The 20,247-nt window shown below is 51.0% G+C and overlaps 1 protein-coding gene across 2 annotated transcripts; it reads right to left on the bottom strand.

Moving 5' to 3' along the window:
* Window positions 1-114: 114 nt before the first annotated feature.
* Window positions 115-8,857, bottom strand: LOC123135476 (disease resistance protein RPP13). Of its 2 annotated transcripts, XM_044554558.1 has the most exons (3): window positions 8,637-8,857; window positions 6,179-6,261; window positions 115-6,061 (listed from the first exon to the last, which is right to left on the bottom strand). In XM_044554558.1, exon 3 carries the CDS (start codon window positions 1,855-1,857, stop codon window positions 640-642), a length of 1,218 nt encoding a protein of 405 aa, XP_044410493.1. In that variant the 5' UTR covers window positions 1,858-6,061; window positions 6,179-6,261; window positions 8,637-8,857; the 3' UTR covers window positions 115-639. The 2 variants fall into 2 exon arrangements, with proteins under 2 accessions (XP_044410493.1, XP_044410492.1); XM_044554557.1 differs by having other exon boundaries at window positions 115-6,261.
* Window positions 8,858-20,247: the final 11,390 nt, after the last annotated feature.

Here is a 20,247-nt window from a genome sequence, read left to right as displayed (position 1 = left end):
CTCATTAGTTAGTTCCTAAACCCTCATTACGCTTTGAATCAATGATTTTTCCTACAACTGGTTCTAACACATTCACACAGCAACAAATAGATGGATCCACCGGTGAACATATCATGCAGTACAATATGTATACCATCAAATAGATGGTATTCTTGTCACGCTGTTATTAGTACATTTTTTCCTAAAAATAATTAATCTACTAACAACTGCTTAACAGGAATACTTCTCTATAAAGTGTCAATTTTACAGGATTTTCCTAATAGAATTTTTTAACACAGTACAAATGCAGATGCTTACATACATGCACATACACTCAACCTTGTGAACACGCACGCACACTCTACCTCACTGAGCACCTCCAAGATACTGAGCCAACACAACATCTTGAGATTGACAAAGTCACCACAAATGTCTTGGTCGTCGACGTGAACGTCTCCTCTCATTGAACGCATATCACCGGAAGAGCTAAAATAAATTCAAAAAAGGCGACCACTAAGAAATCTACCGAAAAAAGTTTTCGCCCCGCTTTATATATAAAGCACGATCTTCACATCCCAGTACAACGCACGCCACCACAACACACGCACACACCCAAGGCAAGATACATCGGCGCTGAGCGCGGCAACACCACCCCCAGCACTACCACCGCGAAGAGATGAAGCCGCATACGAACCGTGGGCTCCAAAGCGGCGCCTTCAGGAAGGATACGACACCAGAGCGCCGACACAGGAATACTTCTCTATAAAAATAACAAGTCAATAACAGAAACCATGCAGGAAAAACATTTACCTTCTTGTGGAACAAATAAATAGTTTGATCATATGACAACTGCCTGAACTTGGACATCTGATACGGTTTCTCTGTGCACAAGCATGCAATTTCATCTTGCTGTGTGGAAACGATGATTCTACTTTGTCTCTTGTTGTCAGGAAAGTACTTCTTAATGCAATGCCACTCTTCTATTGTGGAGAGGTCGGTAATGACAACAAGGTAGCTATTGCTACACAACTGTGCATTAAACACACGGACTAAATCACCTTGATCCATCTTCTCCATCTTGGCCAGAACATTAGCCCCAACACTTGTTTCTTGTTCTGGCTTTCCAACTTCATCATGGGAATTTTCATAAAATTGCCTTACCAAGCTCCGGAGGAACTCCTGTGGGTTGAAAGGACTTCTCAAACTAATCCAAGCACAAAATCCAAACCTTTTCAATACCTTTGGGTCATCATAAACTTCCTGGATGGCAGGCGTCTTCCCACGATTACCGCTAGTTCCCCACACGGAAATCACCCTAAGGTCCACATCGTTGCTGGTAATCAGCTGCTGGAGGTTCACCACTGATGATTTTCCATGCTCCAAGGCGGCAAGCCCTGCTCCGTTAGTGCTAAAAATTGATGCAGTAGCAATGCTGGCTTGCTCCTCTGTCGCTGAAGGCTTGGAGGCTGAGCTCTCCTTGATGAGACGATAGCGCTGGTTCCTGTTGCTCACGTCTTCCACCTTGGCTCTCAGCTCCTTCACTTCCTTGGCGATGCGGCGTCGATCACCTGGGTTGCGGGGGATGCACCCCAGAAATGGCTTTTTCTCTGAGAGAAGGCCAAAATCCATCAGACTGTCCTCCACTTTGTAAGCCAGGACCCCGATCTGTTTCACCCAGGTGGTGAGCACCTTGTTCTGGCTTTGCTCCTCATCAGCCGTCATCAGGAACGACTGCATCATCTGCAGCTCGTCCTTGATGAAATACACATCGCGCTCGACACCGAGCTGCAGGGCGATTTCCTCCGCCGCCTTGGACTTGGCATAGCCCAGTGCGCCGCCCAGGGCGGCCTTGCCCACGCTCACCGCCGTCACCTCCATGGCTGTGCTTCCTGGATGTGATGTGGAGGTGGTGGTGCTAATTGCAGATGTGAGTCTAGCTAGTAGCTGATAAGAGAGGTTTCATTAATAAGGGGAATCGATTCCAGCTATAAGCCTTATATCAAGCTGTCATTTTTCTTCTTCTTCATTACAAGACTCTGCACCATCATGTTTGCTGGAGTCCTAATAAAGAAATTTTAGCTACATGCCCGACGCTGATTAAATAAACAATCAAGTAATTTACTACAGTGTTGCAAGGGGTAAGCAAGCATTGAAGCCTAGAGGATTTTTTTTGCGCATCCAACAAGCATCGTATATGCACAATTGCGTGGTATATACAGATGCTAGAAGACTGACCGCATTAGTCTAGATAGTATAATCTCTGATGATTAGAAAAGAGCGATGATTAATCAGTCGGCAGGTACTCCCTCCGTTCGGAATTACTTGTCGCAGAAATGGATGTATCTAGACGTATTTTAGTTCTAGATACATCCATTTCCGAGACAAGTAATTCCGAACGGAGGGAGTAGTAGTTAAGCCTTGATGTGGTTTGCATTATGCATCCATCCAGGTTGCATTTAACTTTGAGATTAGTTGTCTTGCCCACATGGGGTGCCTCTTCCATTCCATGGTCCGAAGGCTAGCTGTCGATCAGCTTAATTAAGCTTGGAGGTGGTCGGCATCCATACGTATCCAGCTAGCATTTGACTCTGAGATTGGTTTAACTGGGTGTGAAACAGGACGGCACAACCTGACTATTCCAATTTTAGTTATATGACAGATGCAACGCAAGCTCGGCCTGATTTTAATCTACAGTTGAGGGGACAGAAATTACAATTATATATGTGGAAACAGCTACAAGACTCCATCTACAATTATGCGCCGGAGTCCTTGCTAACAAAGTAATTTAGCTACATGGCTGGACGCCTGGACCTGACTGGAGGTGGTATGCATTATTCAGAGTTTCAGACGCATTCATATTCCATACAGCTTAAATTTAAATCTTAGGATTAGTTGTCCACATGGGGATGGGGTGCCTCTTCCATTGTCCAAAGGCTAGTTGGGGTTGGGGATCAAGTTAACTAAGCAAAGAGGTGGTCTGCACTCATACGCATCCAGGTCGTGTTTGACTTTGAGTGATTAGTTTAGCTGGCTGGGTAGCAGCCTAACAGGACGGCTGGTTCCGATTCTAATCTTGGGTGGAAGGAACATGAATTACATATTATGTGGAAAATGCAATCCACTATGTTAACGGCAATAAAATTGGGCAGGTTGATTAATAAGGGGGATCAATTCCATCATGTGAAGTTGCCATTTTCCTTCTTCTCCTCCTGATTAAAGTTAAACAAACAAGTATTGCTTCTTGATTACAGCGAGCATATTTGACGCGGCAGCTGATTCAAGGAGGCTGGATCTTTTACTGCACTGCTTCCGGGGGGAAGCAGGCAAGCATTGAAGCCTAGTGCATCGGGTCCGTCGTCTCAAGTATATCTACTGAAGCCTAGTGCATCGGGGGCTGCCGTCTCAACTCTCAAGTAGTATTAGTATATTTTTGCCCTGCCTCCTCCAATCTCCACATGGGTACTCTGATTTCAGTTCCAATTTTGAGATCTGACCCTGAGGCTAGCTTAACTGGCTATGATTTTTAATCTTCGGAAGCCGCCGCCGCCCTACCTTCGCGCCCAGCAGGAGTGATTTTTTACAGTGTGCTCGAGTGAAGCGCACCTTCGCGGTACACTTTCGCCATACGGAAGCGTATTCAACCAATTTTATGTGTTTCGACGCTATTTGTCATTGGCTCTAATTTTTTTTACCCTCTGCACCAATACCATTCAGTTTGCGTCAAAAATCATGCTATCATTATATAGAATTTTTGCCTTTTTGTTTCTCTCAAACAAGATAACATTTTACCTTGAAACTTTGCGGATTAACTATACACAAGTGTCACTCAGGGTATAAAATGTTTCCTTTTTTTATGAAACAAGATAACATTTTAAATTTCGAATGAATCTGGACAGAAAATTATTTTGCGTCAAAAAATCTGGACACTTTTCCACACATGGTAGTACTTGTGCGATGTTGATCTACAAATTTCGTGTTCAAACATCCCAGACTTTCCTCCTCCTCCTCCCATCGGCATCGGCGCCGGTCCGTCCCATCTCCAATGGCCTTTCGGCCCTTTCGGCCATGGAAGGTGTGGAGAACATCAAACCCCCGCCGACGGGAGAGACCCCGTTCTCGTTCTTCTTCAGTTAAACGTCTTGATGATGTCCCTCAATATGAATAATAACTCCCATGTTCTATCCCGTCCCAATGGTGTGTCTAACGTCTTTGGAGGGCGTGTGGAGGTGTGCGTCCGTCGGATCTTGCGGGATTCGGTCGGTGTTGATCTTCAGTGGATTTGTTTGGATCTGGTTTTGTTTGGGTGTTTACAGGTTTGATCCTTCGGACGTACACCTTTCTTCATCGGTGATGGTGGTTGCTTTGCTGTGGTGGTCCTAAGGGACCTTGGCACGACAATTTTTCGACTGTCTACTACGACAAGGTTGCTCGGCTTCGGCGAGGAAGGGGCGATGACGGTGGCACCCCTCTGACTTGCTCCAGTGTTTGTACCCGTCGCTAGGTGGTCCACAGACTTGATTGTGCTTTTTATTACCTCTGGCGTTCTTAGTTCTGCCATGTTTGAAGATGCATACAATTATCAAAAAAAAAAATGGCCAAACCCAATTAACGTTGGCTTTGAGTATTCTAACTTCTGTTTCAGTTTTGAGATCTGACTCTTGGTGGCTTCCTTGCTTGACAGGCTTTCCTTGTTGATTGGCTTGTCTGCTAGTTCCCGGAAGCTTTTAGTAACATTAGTTGTCATCAATAGGGTGGAACGCATTAACCAATAGAAACCTTGCTTCGAGGTAGATTCTTGCATGTTTGGAGTTTTGTCTGGATCCAGGTACCTCAACTATTGGCCTTACATGGCCTGATATGGGTTGAAATTAGTTTATCTGGGTATGGTTTCAATTGTTTGATCGAGGATGAGCTCAAGTGGCAAAAATGTCGTGGCAAAATTTATTACTATGCCAATTCACTCTGTTAATGTTAGCGATGCACAATAAAATTAGGCCGTACCTTCACAGCCAGGCTTGGTCGGGAGATCATGGGAGACAGCGACCATGTCGGCCTCCACACAGAGGCCGTCGGCGCAGCAGGAAGGGAGAGACACTTGAGGTAGTATATACAGACTGCTTAAGTCTAGATAGTATATCTCTGATGATTAGAAAACAGTGATGATTGATCAGTAGAATATGCTGGCCTCCAGCATAAATTTGACTTTGAGATTAGTTGTCTCTTCCATGGTCCAAAGGCTAGTTGGAGATAATTAAAGCCTCAAGGTGATCTGCATTCATGCGCCTCCAGATTGCATTTAACTTTGAGATTAGTTTAACTGGGTGTGTAACAAGACGACACAACCTGACTAACTTAATTTGAAGTCCTGACTTTGAAATTAGTTTAGCTGGGTATGATTTTAATCTTCAGTCCGGGACATGTTGAATTTGTGGAAATGTGGAGAGATAAATTACATATTAGGTGTAAAGATAGAGGACAGATTAGCACTTTCTGTCCTGCCATTTGGTGTCTTCCACCATTATTTCTTGACCAACTTAATCAAGCCTTGAGGTGGTTAAGTTTGCATCCATCCAGCTTGCATATGACTCTGAGATTAGTTGTCCACATGGCCAATCCCAGCTTAAATTTGACTTTGAGATGGGGTGCGATGGCTGGGTCTGATTTTAATCTTCTGTCGAAGTAACAGAAATTACATATTATGTGGAAAACACAATCCACTATGTTTGACGCTGAAATTAAAACTGGGTGGGTAGATTAATAAGGGGAATAGTTGCCATTTTCCTTGATTACAGCGAGCAAATTTGACGCAGCAGCTGATTCCAGGAGGCTGAATCTTTTGCTGCACACTTGCCGGGGGCAAGCACGCGGGCATTCAAGCCCAGTTCATCGGGGGATTTATTTGCTCGTAAAACAAGGTCAAACAAGAAGGCATTGAAGCCTAGTGCATCGGGGGCTGCTATCGCAAGTAGAGTATATTTTTGTCCAGCCTCTTCCACTGTCCACATGGCCAATCCCAGCTCATGTTGGCTTTGAGTATTCTAACTTTAGTTTCAATTTTGAGATCTGACTGATATCAGTTTATCTGGGTAGGACTATGAATTTTAATCAGGACGAGCTCAAGTCGCAAAAATGTGGAGACAAAATTATTCTATGCCAGTCCACTCTGTTAACAGTAATGCACAATTAAATTAGGCTGTACCTTCACTGCCGGGGTGGGTTGGGAGCTTGTGGGAAACTGCTACCATGTCAGCCTTCACATAGAAGCCGCCGGCAGTATAATACCTATACAGTATTATCTCTGATGATTAGAAAACAGTGATGATTAATCAGTGGGCAGGTAGTTAATCCTTGATCTGGCTTGCATTATGCATCCATCCAGCTTGCATTTGTCTTTGTGATTAGTTGTCCACATGGGGTGCCTCTTCCATTGTCCAAAGGCTAGTTGGCGATCAACTTAATTAAGCATTGAGGTGGTCTGCATTCAAACGCATCCAGCTCATGTTTGAGTTTGAGATTAGTTTAACTAGGTGCGTAACAGGACGGTGCGACGGCTGGATCCAATTTTAATCTTCAGTGGAAGGAACATAAATTACATATTATGTGGAAAATGCTAGTATCCACTAAATTAACGGCAATAAAATTGGGCAGGTATAGATTAAAAAGGGGAATCCACTCCAGCTACAAGCCTTATGTCAAGTTGCCATTTTTCTTCTTCTCCACCTGATTAAACAAACAAGTATTGCTTCTTGATTACAGCGAGCATATTTGACGCAGCAGCTGATTCAAGGAGGCAACACTGCTGCCGGGGGCAAGCAGGCAAGCATTGAAGCCTAGTGTATTGGGGGCTGTCGCCTCAGGTACTACTTGATTTTTGTCCTGCCTCTTCCAGAGGTGCACATAGCCAAGCCCAGCTGATGTTGGCTCTGAGTATATTCTAACTTGAGTTTCAATTTTGAGATCTGACTCTGAGATTAGTTACCGAAAAAGGCTTTCGCCCCGCTTTATATATAAAGCACAGATCAACCACAACCCAAGTACAAGCACACCCCACGACAACACACGCACACACCCAAGGCGGGATACATAGGCGTTGTGCGCAGCAACACCACCCCTAACACTACAAGAGCAATCAGGGATCTCCACCGGAAACACGCCACCGCGAAGAGATGAAGCCGCATATGACGAACCGAGAGCTCCAAGGCGGCGCCTCCAAGAAGGTTACGACGCTAGCGCGCCGCCACCGCCTGACCCGGGGGTCAGAGTTTCCTCTGGAGCGACACGATGACCGGTGAGAGCCGTGACGACGCCTTCAAGAAGGTAACGCGCTACGCCGCCGCCGGTCCGTCCGAGGATAGAACAGGTTTTCACACCAGCAAACACTCACCGCCACCGAACGCCACACCCTTGCCACCATGCCGCCCACACGGCCATGGTCACCGGGCAGCACCAAGCCACGGGCTCTGCCCATGAGCACCGCGCTACCACCACCAGGGCCGCCGCCCCGACATCCAAGACCTTGACACCACCGCACCCGAGATCCGTCGCTACCCCAACCAAAGAGACGAGTGGAAAGGTCGCTCCTTTACACACCCCTGGACGGCCCCCGGCGCCGAGACCCAAAGGGCCGGCCCAAAAAAGGCCTCCATCACTCGTCCTGCTGCACCGGGTGCAAGACAAGCTCAGTCCTGCTACTAGGCGCGAGACGAGGCCGGTCCTGCTGCCGGGCGCGAGACAAGCACGGTCCTGCTGCCGGGCGCGAGACGAGCTCTGTCTCGCAGCCACGGGCGCGAGACGAGCAATGGACCGCAACTGGGAGCGGTCCAGCCCTATGACGAGGGTAGAGCCCGGACGACTAGGGAAGGGATCGAAGGTCGAAAAAGGCCGCTCACCAACGGCCGACGCTGCTCTCGGAGATGACCAGCCGCCGCCGTGACACGATCCAGACCACCGCCATGAGCCACCACCACGCCGTGGCAGCCCACATCCCCGCATCCATGCCCTGGCCAACACCACCGGAGGCTCCACCACGCCCCCGGAGAAGCACAGCCGCCAGCAGCACCACCACCACCTTAGCAGGGCCGCCGGCCGTCCCCGCCGCCACCAACCACCAACACCAACCAGATCTGGGCAGAGCCACCCAGATCCGCCGCCAGAGCAACCCGCCTCCTCGGAACCCCACAAGCCGCGCTGGAGGGGGGAGGGAGGAGAGAGGGGAACGCCTGCGGGCCACCACGACGCCGGAGAGGGGGAGGGGAGCCGGAGCAGAGGAGAGCCGCCGCCCGACGCCGACGGGCAGGAGGGGGCGCCCCGCGACGCCGGCCACCTGCGCGCGGGAGGAGATGCCGCGCCGCCGCCTGCGCCACGCGGCCTTTGGCCGGTGACGTCGCCGGCGGCGGCGAGGGAGGAGAGGCCGAGGCGGGGGGCTGGGGCGGCGGCGCTAGGGAAGCCGCCCGGAGTCGCCCGCGGGAGCGACTCTGGGGCGGACGCGTTTTCATTTTCTCTGAGATTAGTTTAGTTGGGTATGATTTGAATCTTCGTTCAGGATACTACTAATCCATGGCTCAAGTCGCAATAATGTGTAGGCAGAAACTATGCTGTGTCAACCCACTCTGTTATTCTGTTAATTTACGATAATGCACAAACAAATTAGGCTGTACCTTCACTGCCGGGGTTGGTGAGGAGCTCGTGGGAGGGTACGACCGCCGTGGCCGGGCCACCGTAGACGCGCCTGCCGCAACCGGAATCGCCGCAATCCGACCACCCGAGCCCGCCATCCGACAGGCATCGGGCCCAAAACCAGGTTCCCTCGTCGCCGCCGCCCTACCGCCGCCGGAGAAGCAAACGAGCAGGAGTGTTTTGGGCGGAGTGCTTGAGGGAAGCGCACCCCTGTGGCACGCTTTCGCGGTACGGAAGCGTATTCAATCAAGTTTACGTATTCCTTGCTGGTATCTAAAATGCGGATCCCTGGCTGATACAAATCTGACGGCTACCCATGGTGCGCGATGGAGCTCAGTACTGCTCTGTTTCCCCTGCTCTCCTCTGCTTCTCATCAGAACGAGTCAGTGATACAGCTATCCAGCTCTGATCCAGCTCCTGAGCTACCTGAATAAACGAACTCTGTCATTGTACCCTGATCATGTCCCGAAGCTCTCAGAACAATCTCTTTTTTCATGTTACATTGGCAAACTATCAAAGTTGATGCAGCAGTACCACATTCCATCTATACTAGAACGAACGAAATGTACAGGATTCGGCCAGGTGACATGCATAACTCACATTGTGTGTTTTTTTTTTGAAATTTACATTAATTGGAAGAAAAAGGAAAATAAATAAGATTAAGTTCAGCTCACAGATTTCTAAATCACCTGAGTGCTTCACACACAGTGACTGCCGATGCAGCTGTCTCTCCTCTGAACAAATGGACTCTTGTCATTGTTTTCTGCTGACAGCCAACCAGCATTCGTTTCCAGCTTTCATGTGTGTGGGCACTAGTCAAGTTTTAGTTGCCGTTTTTTTTTTTGAGGTTAGTTTTAGTTGCCGTTGGAGCATTTGAATCGATGACGTGTTAGATTCAGTGAATTGCAGAAATCAAAAAAAGAGAAATGCAAACTCACAGATTTGTAAACCTGAGAGTTGCCACCAGAGAAACACCGAGTTGTGGAATTAAATACAGCGTGGAGAACAAACATACACACATGTATCTTTTCCTCAGGGATTAACATGTCCAAGACCTTGATGATTTGTCAGGATTAAGTAATCAATACACTTGCTATTGCTGAGTTTGCCGATGATGATGTGTCAAACCTCTGCTTTTTCTCTCAGGACATGGGATTTTCAGTTCCTGTGCTATCCATATGAACAGAACAACTTCTTCTCTTCTTGGCTTCAGCTAGAAGTAGTAGACTAATTAACATTTGATGCTCTACTACAACAAAGGAACTACACACCTGTCAGTAGCTTGTGATTTGAATGAATGTACCCAAGGGCAGCAGAGGAAGTGCTCAGCTCTGTATCATCCATATGCAGAGAGCAAGTTCTTGTTGTGACCTCCAAGTGTAGCTGCAATGCAAGTATGGTGTTGCATCACACTCGATGCTCTGCTAAAAAACAAAGGAGGAACGTACAAGACATTTGTCAGTAGCTTGTGGTTTTTCTATGCATTTACTGTCCTGCCGTACTCAGCCGAGTGACATGCATTTCCCAGTTTGTGCTTTGATTAACAAATACTACATCAATCTTTTGTCTCCAATGGAATCTATATATACACACACCAATCTTTGGTCTCCGATGGAATCTACATATACATACATGCGTATAAAAAAAGTTTAGTCAACAATATTCACTCGAACGTGATTTATATGCTCTGCTACGTGACTCTGAACCGACTCCTTCAATGTTTCACTGACATAACGTCTAACCAAGCGAATTTCCTTGAGGATTGTGAGGGCTGGCAGCCCAGAGAATGCATCCAGCTTTAAGCACCCACCAACTTGTAGCAGCTGGAGCTTAGGCATTGCGTCGTTTTCAAACAGCGCCTACTGGAGATTGCCTAACCAATACAACTCCAGCACCACGAGAGTCGGGAAAAGATGAGCACTGGAAATGGAGCTGTGTCCAAGATTTGGTAGTAACCCAAGGGCTTGTATGGCATCATCTTGCTCCAATCTGCTAAACCTTAGCACCAATTGGGAGAGATTCTGAAGCTTATGGATCCATTTTGTTGCATTGACTAGCTTGCCAAGCAGAGTGAGGCTCTCGACGCTGTTTGGTGGCAACAAACCCTCACCCAAACAACCATCTAACACATTCCTCTCTTCTAGCGGGTCACCTATTTTCAACTGATAAAGATTGAATTTGATTATGACCAGCAATGGCAGACCATAACTCATTGATGTTTCTGTAGCCCAGACCACCCACTTTAAACAGAGCAATGAGTACCATACCACCGACCCATGACCGAGAAACTAGACGCCCAAGCCAAAACCACAGACCTAGGACGCGTCGGCGTCGGGCGTTGGCCCCCGCCACTGTCTTGTTGGTCGGGCCACTGCCGCATCCCACCCCGGCGCTCAGTAACCATCGGATCGACGACACCGCTGGAATCAAACCACCTCAGCGGCGCGCCTGTCCTACTCCCAACGCTCCCCACCGCCGGGCAGGGTCTGTCGTCACGCCAAGCTTCTCTGCTGGAGTACCTGGCAGCTGGCGGGCGTTGGCTAGTCGCCGCGGGCGGATCAAACCAATCGAGGCACCGATTTCTGATTTGAGGGGTGGGTGACTGACCACTAAATTAACGCGAATGCGATGCTAGAATAGACAATAGACTGAAGCAAAGCGTACGTGGGGTTGGGGCCTTGGGGGCTGCTTGTTTACGCTTCCAGCATCTTAAAGTGTATTCCTCCTCTTTTACATGTTCCTCTTCCAATGTTTCAATCCTTTATTTAATGTTTCAGCGGGGTGCGTTGTTGGGTTGTTGCATGCCATCTTTAGGTTGTGCAAAGGTGAGGGTGACGTGGTGCTTCTGGTTCTAGCGAGTAGGATAGGCGACGCGCTCGAAGCACCGCCGCTGGCCGCTTCGGCCACGGCGGCCACCCCAACGGCCAGCCAGCCCCCCGCCATGGGCTCGGTCTGCCACTCCCCCCTTCGGTCGCTGCGTTGGAGCCGCCGGACGGGCCTCTCCCGGCCGCGCGCGCCGCGGGCGGCGGCCCTGGCTGCAGTTTGCTCGGGCCAGGCCGAGACATCTCTGTAGCCAGCACGGAGGTTCTTCGGGCTGGTGTCATGCTTCGCGGCGGCTTCTGCTGCCTCCACCCCCGCCGTCCTGCGCGCCGGCTCGTCTGGCGGGGATGGTCCGCCGCTTCGCTCGCCGGGTGAGGCGCTGCTGCAATTCTCGCTGCTAAACTTCTCCTGGCCGGTATGTCTACCTCTGTCCGCCGCCTCCTCTCTGTTCTCGCCTACGCTCGTCTGGCTTCAGGTGCTGCTTCCGGCACCTCCGCCTCCGGCTGTCGCCGTCGTCGCGCTGCTTAATGGTTGGATCGGGTCGCCCTATGCTTACCCTCTAATTCATCAAGTCAGTGACTGCTTATTCTCGTTCACAGTAGCCAACAGTAGCATCGCTAAGTTCATTCTGTCTCTCGAGGGCGTTAATTACAAGGGTATCGTCGTCCGTTTCCATACCACGCCCACGTCTGTTGGACTGGCACCGCCTAGGTTTTTCGCTGCCCCTCTGTCCACTCGCCCCAGTCAGCGTATTGGCCCCTCCATCTCCCCTGTCGCTACGGTGACGTTGGACGTGGATTCCGCCCAGGTCACGCGGGATGCCCCGTACATGCTACCTCCTGCTGCTCCGAGCCCTCTCGCTACAAACAATTCCACTCTGGCCGCGCGCTATACGGCCGATCCCACACCCAATCTGTCCGGCCTCCCCTCGTCTCAGACCTGTGCGCCAGCGCCAGCCCTTGCCATCTCCTGTAGCTCTCCCCGTGAAAATCTTTTCGATGGCCACCATTTACTACCTGGGTTGACACGCTGCTCGCCCTCGCCTGGGTCAGCCTCTGCCCCCCTTGCCAAGCGGCCTCCAGCTTTGGACCTTTGTGCAGCGGGCATCTTGCTGCTTCCGCCTGACCCGCGACAGCTGATCCAATTGGCCGGCCGCTCAAGGTTTTGACTTTCGGTTTGTAAAATTTTTCGCCTCAGGCCGAGATGGCCAAATTTCGGCCATTTTTAAAAATTCCGGCCAAAATTTGATCAAATTTTGACGCAAATTTGGTTTAAATTTGACCAAATTTTGACCAAAATCCATTTTTTCCCGCCGGAAGGTATTTTTCGCCCCTGGCCGAGATGGCCGAAATTCGGCCGAAATCCGTTTTTCTCGGCCGAAATTCAAAACACAGCCGCTCGCTGCCACAGCCTCTGGGCGGGTGCATGCATGCTGGTCTGCACCACCCGGGCCCGCCGCCACCTCCCCTCCCGCCCTTCCCGGTTCGTCTTCTTGTGATTGGCAGTAGACGACGACCCATTCTGGATTTTACTGCTGCCGGGATCCTGACGCGGCCGCCGGGCCCATTGCGATGGTCAACCTCTTCTCCTCCTCTGCATGCGGCTAACGACGGCACGCCCCTGACTCTGCCGCAGGTTTTGCATGCATGCACCCAGCCAGCAGCTCAGGATACGGCCAGCAGCGCAGCCGAGGCCGCCAGCCCCTCCATGCCTCGGTTGCCGTCCCCCACTGTTGTGATCACGCATGCATGGCCGTTGGCTTCTTATGCCCACGCCCTTCTCGCTACCCCTTTTAGCATGCATACCCCTTGCCTCCATCGTCATAGATCGGCATCCCCTCCCAAACGCATCAACACCATGAGGCGTTGCTTCCGGTGCTTGGTGATACGTCTCCGTCGTATCTATAATTTTTGATTGTTCCATGCCAATATTATTCAACTTTCATATACTTTTGGCAACTTTTTATACTATTTTTAGGACTAACATATTGATCCAGTGCCCAGTGCCAGTTCCTGTTTGGTGCATGTTTTATGTTTCACAGAAACCCAATATCAAACAGAATCCAAACGGGATAAAAACGGACGGAGAATTATTTTGAAATATTTGGGATTTTCCGGAGGAAGAATCAACGCGAAATGGTGCCCGAGGTGGCCAGGAGATAGGGGCGCGCCTGACACTCTCCTGGGCCACCCGTAAGGCAGTTGACGCTCTTCTTTTGCTGCAAGAAAGCTAATTTTACGAGAAAAATCTGGGCAAAAGATTCACCCCAATCGGAATTACGGATCTCCGGATATAAAAGAAACGGTGAAGGGGAAGAATCTCAGAACGCAGAAACAGAGAGATAGATTCAATCTCGGAAGGGCTCTCGCCCCTCCCACTCCATGGGAGCCAAGGACCAGAGGGGAAACCCTTCTCCCATCTAGGGAGAAGGTCAAGGAAGAAGAAGAAGAAGAAGAAGAAGAAGGGGGGCTCTCTCCCCCATGCTTCCGGTGGCGTCGGAACGCCGCCGGGGGCCATCATCATCAACGCGATCTTCACCAACACCTCCATCATCTTCACCAACATCTCCATCACCTTCCTCCATCTATATTCAGCGGTCCACTCTCCCGCAATCCGCTGTACCCTCTACTTGAACATGGTGCTTTATGCTTCATATTATTATCCAATGATGTGTTGCCATCCTATGGTGTCTGAGTAGATTTTCGTTGTCCTATCGGTGATTGATGAATTGCTATGATTGGTTTGAATTGCATGTTTTATTATTGGTGTTGTCCTATTGTGCCCTCCGTGTCGCGCAAGCGTGAGGGATTCCCGCTGTAGGGTTTGCAATATGTTTATGATTTGCTTACGGTGAGTGGCGTGAGTGACAGAAGCACAGGCCCGAGTAAGTAGGTTGTTTGCGTATGGGATAAAGGGGACTTGATACTTTAATGCTATGGTTGGGTTTTACCTTGATGATCTTTAGTAGTTGTGGATGCTTGCTAGAGTTCTAATCATAAGTGCATATGATCCAAGAAGAGAAAGTATGTTAGCTTATCGGTCTAGTAAAGTAGTCAATTGCTTAGGCACAATTTCACAACTCCTATCACCACTTTTCCACACTCGCTATATTTACTTTATTGCTTCCTTATCTAAACAACCCCTACTTTTTATTTACGTGCTCTTTATTATCTTGCAAACCTATCCAACAACACCTACAAAGTACTTCTACTTTCATACTTGTTCTAGGTAAAGCAAACACTAAGCGTGCGTAGAGTCGTATCAGTGGCAGATAGGACTTAAGAGAATATTTGTTCTGCCTTTAACTCCTCGTTGGGTTCGACACTCTTACTTATCGAAAGAAGCTACAATTATCCCCTATACTTGTGGGTTATCACTTGGCCCTGGATCACCAAGTGCGCGCATGCAGGGACCCATTGCGTTGCATGAGATGCTGGCGTGTGGGCCACACCCAGCGCTCCTGCACTGCTATTTTACTCCCCTTGGCTCCCCCATTGCCAATCCACAACCATCAGCCCGCCATTGCCATAGCCCCCCCTCCTCCAAGCCCTCAAGAAGTCATTGCTGTGCAGCCCTTGGCTTCTCAAGCTGGCGAGCGCCCTCTGCCCTCCTCCCCCCTCGCCCCGCACCCATGGCCGATTTCATCCCCCTCGAGCCCACCTCCGACGATGACGAGCAGCAGCTCTCCCCCGTCCACCAGCCATCCCACCGCGTGTTCTCCTTCCCTGAGCAAACCGAGGCGGCGGAAGTCGATGATGAGGTCCTAGATGAGGAAGAGGATCCGAACGAGGTAGAATTCGAGTCGGGGGACGAGTCCACCGACTCGGATGAGACCCAATCGGTCTTCACCTCTTCTCCACCTAGGCATCGTCGCGGCTTCTCGAACATCTTTATGCCTTACACCCCCATAGAGCACTTCCAAAACCTAGCCTATGCCCTTGTCAACCAACCTCACCCCTCCCCACAGGCCTGCGTTCGCCGTGCTCTCCAAACCGGGGCGGGCAACCCCCCTGTTCTGATCCGGGCCTCGTCCTACGGGGCTGGCCTTGTGGTTTTTAGGTCGGCCTACGAGAGAGAAGTTTCCATCCTTTCCAGCCCGCTCACGTGCCCAATCAACTCCGTCAGCCTCGTCCGCCATGAAGAAATGGAAAATCGCTTCCTTTTCCGCCTCGGCACGGTTTCCGCCCTCAACATCGAGGACTTCCCGATAGAGTACTGATTCACCCCCACGATCATCAACTCCATCGTCCCTTTCGCCTACCCCATTCAGATCGACCAGGTTTGCCTCACAGGGGTCGAATACTCCGCGGTTCTTGTCTCAGTCAAAAGCCGCAGCCTTACCGACGTTCCTCACTCCATCCCAGTGCACGGTTTCTCCGGCCTGGGTGCCATCACTTCTGTCCTCGTTGTCCACTCCCAAGAGCTCCCACCTGACCCTACTTTCGCCATGCCGGACTCTGACGATGACAGCAATGGCGGGGACGGCAGAGACGGTGGGGACGGTGACTTCCCTGTCGGCATGGATCCGAACCTCTCCGCTCCTCCGCCACCACCCACTGACGAGGGCCATGACGACCGGGTGGTGCAGACGCCTGGCGGTCTCACCATGATGGCGAACCACAAGCCTTTGGTGTGTGCGGTGCTGCTCACGGCCCATCCTAAGTCGGTGGAAGTTAAGCTCTTCAAGGGCTTCTACGACATGCGCGTCATGGGCGTGCGCGGCGAGTGCGGCTTCTACCGCATCCCCATGAGTCCAGCGGGCTCGCCCAAGCTCATCGTGGCCAACCTCGCCACCTGCTCCATCGGCTTCCTCGACAGGGTGGCGACCGTGGGGCCTTCCCACACGCCTTTCATGGACGCCGAGATCATCTGCCACGACTTCCGCGGCCGCGACTTCACCCAAGGCTGTGACGGCAAAGACCAAGTCATGGAAGCTGTCGAGCGCTTCGGCGCCGGCCTGCCTCCCATCCAAGTCGCGTCACCACTGCCCATCACTAGCGCCGACCTGACTGGGGGGCCAGGGCCGCTGCAGCCGTCTCCTTCGCCCCCTGGCACGCCCGTCGACCTTCCCCCACGTGCAGCGTCGCCGACAATCTTCTACACCCGCCGTAGCACCCGTATCAAGAAGGGGGAGAACCCCAACCGAATTGACGATGCTGGAGAAGGCAACTCTCAGGAAGAAGCTCAAGCTGGAGGGGAAAAAGGCCGCTCCAAGCCCTGCGGCTCTGCTGCCGGCGGCTGAATTGCTTGAGCTAGCTGCGGACGGCGCACCCCCGCTCCCGCGCAAGGACGCCATGCAGCTGGCCGTTGCCTGCGGCGTCTCCGAGATCGACCTCAACTCGATGGCTGCCGGTGATGATGTGTGAATGCCCTCCTTGCAGTACACGGCGGCGCTGCACCCCCTGCCCTTCCCTTCTCGCAACTACTGCTCCATTACCAGTTTTAGCCGTAGTCCAGTCAGCAGGGCGCGCCGCTTGCTTGGTCCCCCATTTGTACCCCTAGTCTATTGTCCCTCCTTTTCTGTGTTTCTTTTCCTTGCTTTGGTCTGTGCTATGACCCACACTGTTGTTCCAGCCGGGTCTGTCATGTATGTGCTCTCGTGTCTCGCACTTTCCTCCCCCGTTGCTGTTTGGGTTATCAATGAGTAGAGAGCTTTCGATTATCTCTTGGAACGTGCGAGGGCTAGGCAGACATAAAAAATGCACTGATGTAAAATCGACGCTGTCTTCGGCCCCTTGCTCGGTTCTCTGTATTCAAGAATCCAATTAGCTCCAGGACATCTCTCATTTCAAGGCTATCCCATTTCTTCCAACTAACCTTCGCAACCTCCATCTCATTCCCTCCACTGGTGCTTCAGGAGGGATTGTCACTGCCTGACATGACGGCATTTTTGAATGCTCTAAAGTCGTAAAAGGAGATTACGCTCTAACCTGTTGGTTTGAGTCACGTGCCGACGACTTAGCTTTTGCCGTAACCAACGTCTATGTCCCATGCGACTCTTTCTCTAAACCCATCTTCTTGCAATACTTGGTTGATTTGATGCCTGATATCTCCTGCCCTTGGGCAATCATCGGCGACTTCAATATTACCCTCCGGCCATCGGATAAATCTTCAAGCCATTTCAACATGACCGAGGCCAATCTCTTCTCCTCTACCATTAACACTCTTCAACTTCAAGACCTCCCTCTACTTGATAGATGTTTTACCTGGTCGAACCAGCAACAAGTGCCAATCCTAGTGCGGTTAGATCGTGCTCTCGCCAACGTTGTGTTGGCTACAAAATTCCCCGACACCTCCCTCTCATCAGTCACCAGAACCACCTCCGACCACGTCCCCATCCGTCTAGCAGCCGCTACAAGTATCCCCCGATCTACGATTTTCTGTCTAGATCGCGCTCTGCTTAAAAACACACAATTCAAGGACAAGGTTATTGCAAACTGGGCGAGCGTGGGCCCTCGCCATGCTCACCTTGGCTCCGCCGGAGTTCTCTCCTTAAAGCTTAAGTGCACCAGAAATATGGCTAAGCAGTGGGTGGCCTCATGTCGATCTCCTAAGACCCTGGCTCTAAACTGTCACGCTACCATAAACCTCCTGGACAAACTTGAAGAGGCTAGACCCCTCTCCCCGCTTGAAACTCACCTTCGAACAATCGTCAAAACCACTCTGCACCGTCACAATGCCGCCATTGCCGCCTACTGGAGGCAACGTGCGAAAATCAAGGACTGTGTTTTTGGTGATGAGAACTCGGCCTATTTGCATATGTGCGCTTCGGTTCGCCACCGGAAGAACCAAATCTAATCCCTCTCAGACAATGGCCTAACTTTCACAGCCCACAGCGACAAGGAAACCATTCTTCTTCATTTTTTCAAGGGTCTGATGGGGGTCAGCTCCACCGTCAACACTTCCATCGACCTTGATAGTCTTCTGCGACCGAACTTGATCACTACCGCCCAGGCCGCCAATCTCTCGAGACCCTTTACTATGGACGAAATCAGGGAGGCCCTTTGGGCCATGAAGGATGATGCGAGCCCAGGCCGGGATGGTTTCAGCCCTGCCTTTTACAAGGCAAACTGGCACCTCATTAAGATGGATCTTGTCAACTTGCTATCAGATTTTCACTCTGGCTCTCAATCAAGCCCATATTATTCTTCTCCCCAAAAGGAGCGATGCCTCTAGGTCTGAGAATTACCGCCCTATTTCCCTCCAAAACTGCTCCGTCAAGCTAGCCTCCAGGTGCCTCTCCAACCGTGCCCTACCCCTGATTCCCCAGATAATTCACTATGATCAAACTGGCTTCATCAGAGGCCACGGGATTCCAGAGAATTTTGTCCATGCTGGTGATATTGTTCAAACTTGTTTCAAACGGCGCTCGCCGGCAATAGTGCTCAAACTTGACTTCCATAAAGCTTTCGACTCGGTATCCTGGACCGCCTTATCTGCGATTATGCGTGCCAAAGGTTTCCCACCTTCTTGGTGCCACTGGGTTGAAACCTTGAAGACTAAAGCAAGCTCTGCGGTTCTTCTGAATGGAAAACCAGGCCCCTGGTTCCAATGCCGCAAGGGCCTGCGGCAAGGTGACTCTCTTTCCCCCTATCTGTTCATCATTGTCGCCGATGTCTTAAAGCGTCTGGTCTTGCATGTTGGGGAACGTTGCAGAAAACAAAAAATTTCCTACTCATTTCACCAAGATCCATCTAGGAGTTCATCTAGCAACGAGTCATCGGATGCATCTACGTACCTTGTAGATCGCGAGCGGAAGCGTTCAAAGAACGGGGATGATGTAGTCGAACACGACGTGATCCAAATCACCGATGACCAAGCGCCGAACGGACGGCACCTCCGCGTTCAACACACATACGGGACGGGAGACGTCTCCTCCTTCTTGATCCAGCAAGGGGGAAGGAGAGGTTGATGAAGATCCAGCAGCACGACGGCGTGGTGGTGGATGCAGGGCGTCACAGTAGCAGGGCTTCGCCTATACTACAAGAGAGAGACGTAACGGGGAGAGAGGGAGGCGCCAGGGGCTGGTCTATGAAGTCCCTCCTCTCCCCCACTATATATAGGAGGGCCAAGGGGGGGGGGGGGGCGCCGGCCCTAGGAGATCCAATCTCCTAGGGGGGGGCGTCCAAGGGGGAGGAAACCCTCCTCCCCAAGGCACCTAGGAGGTGCCTTCCCCTCCTAGGACTCTTCCTCCTTGAAACCCTAGGCGCATGGGCCTCTTGGGGCTGGTGCCCTTGGCCCATGTAGGCCAAGGCGCACCCCCTACAGCCCATGTGGCCCCCCGGGATAGGTGGCCCCACCCGGTGGACCCCCGGGACCCTTCCGGTGGTCCCGGTACAATACCGATAACCCCGAAACTTGTCCCGATGCCCGAAACAGGACTTCCCATATATAAATCTTTACCTCCGGACCATTCCGGAACTCCTCGTGACGTCCGGGATCTCATCCGGGACTCCGAACAACATTCGGGTTACTGCATATACATATCTTCACAACCCTAGCGTCACCGAACCTTAAGTGTGTAGACCCTACGGGTTCGGGAGACATGTAGACATGACCGAGATCGCTCTCCGGTCAATAACCAACAGCGGGATCTGGATACCCATGTTGGCTCCCACATGCTCCTCGATGATCTCATCGGATGAACCACGATGTCGAGGATTCAAACAACCCCGTATACAATTCCCTTCGTCAATCGATATGTTACTTGCCCGAGATTCGATCGTCGGTATCCCAATACCTCGTTCAATCTCGTTACCGGCAAGTCACTTT

Source organism: Triticum aestivum, chromosome 6B, assembly GCF_018294505.1.
Source record: "Triticum aestivum cultivar Chinese Spring chromosome 6B, IWGSC CS RefSeq v2.1, whole genome shotgun sequence".
NCBI classification, from domain to species: Eukaryota; Viridiplantae; Streptophyta; class Magnoliopsida; order Poales; family Poaceae; genus Triticum; species Triticum aestivum.
This window is presented reverse-complemented; position numbering and strand designations above follow the sequence as displayed.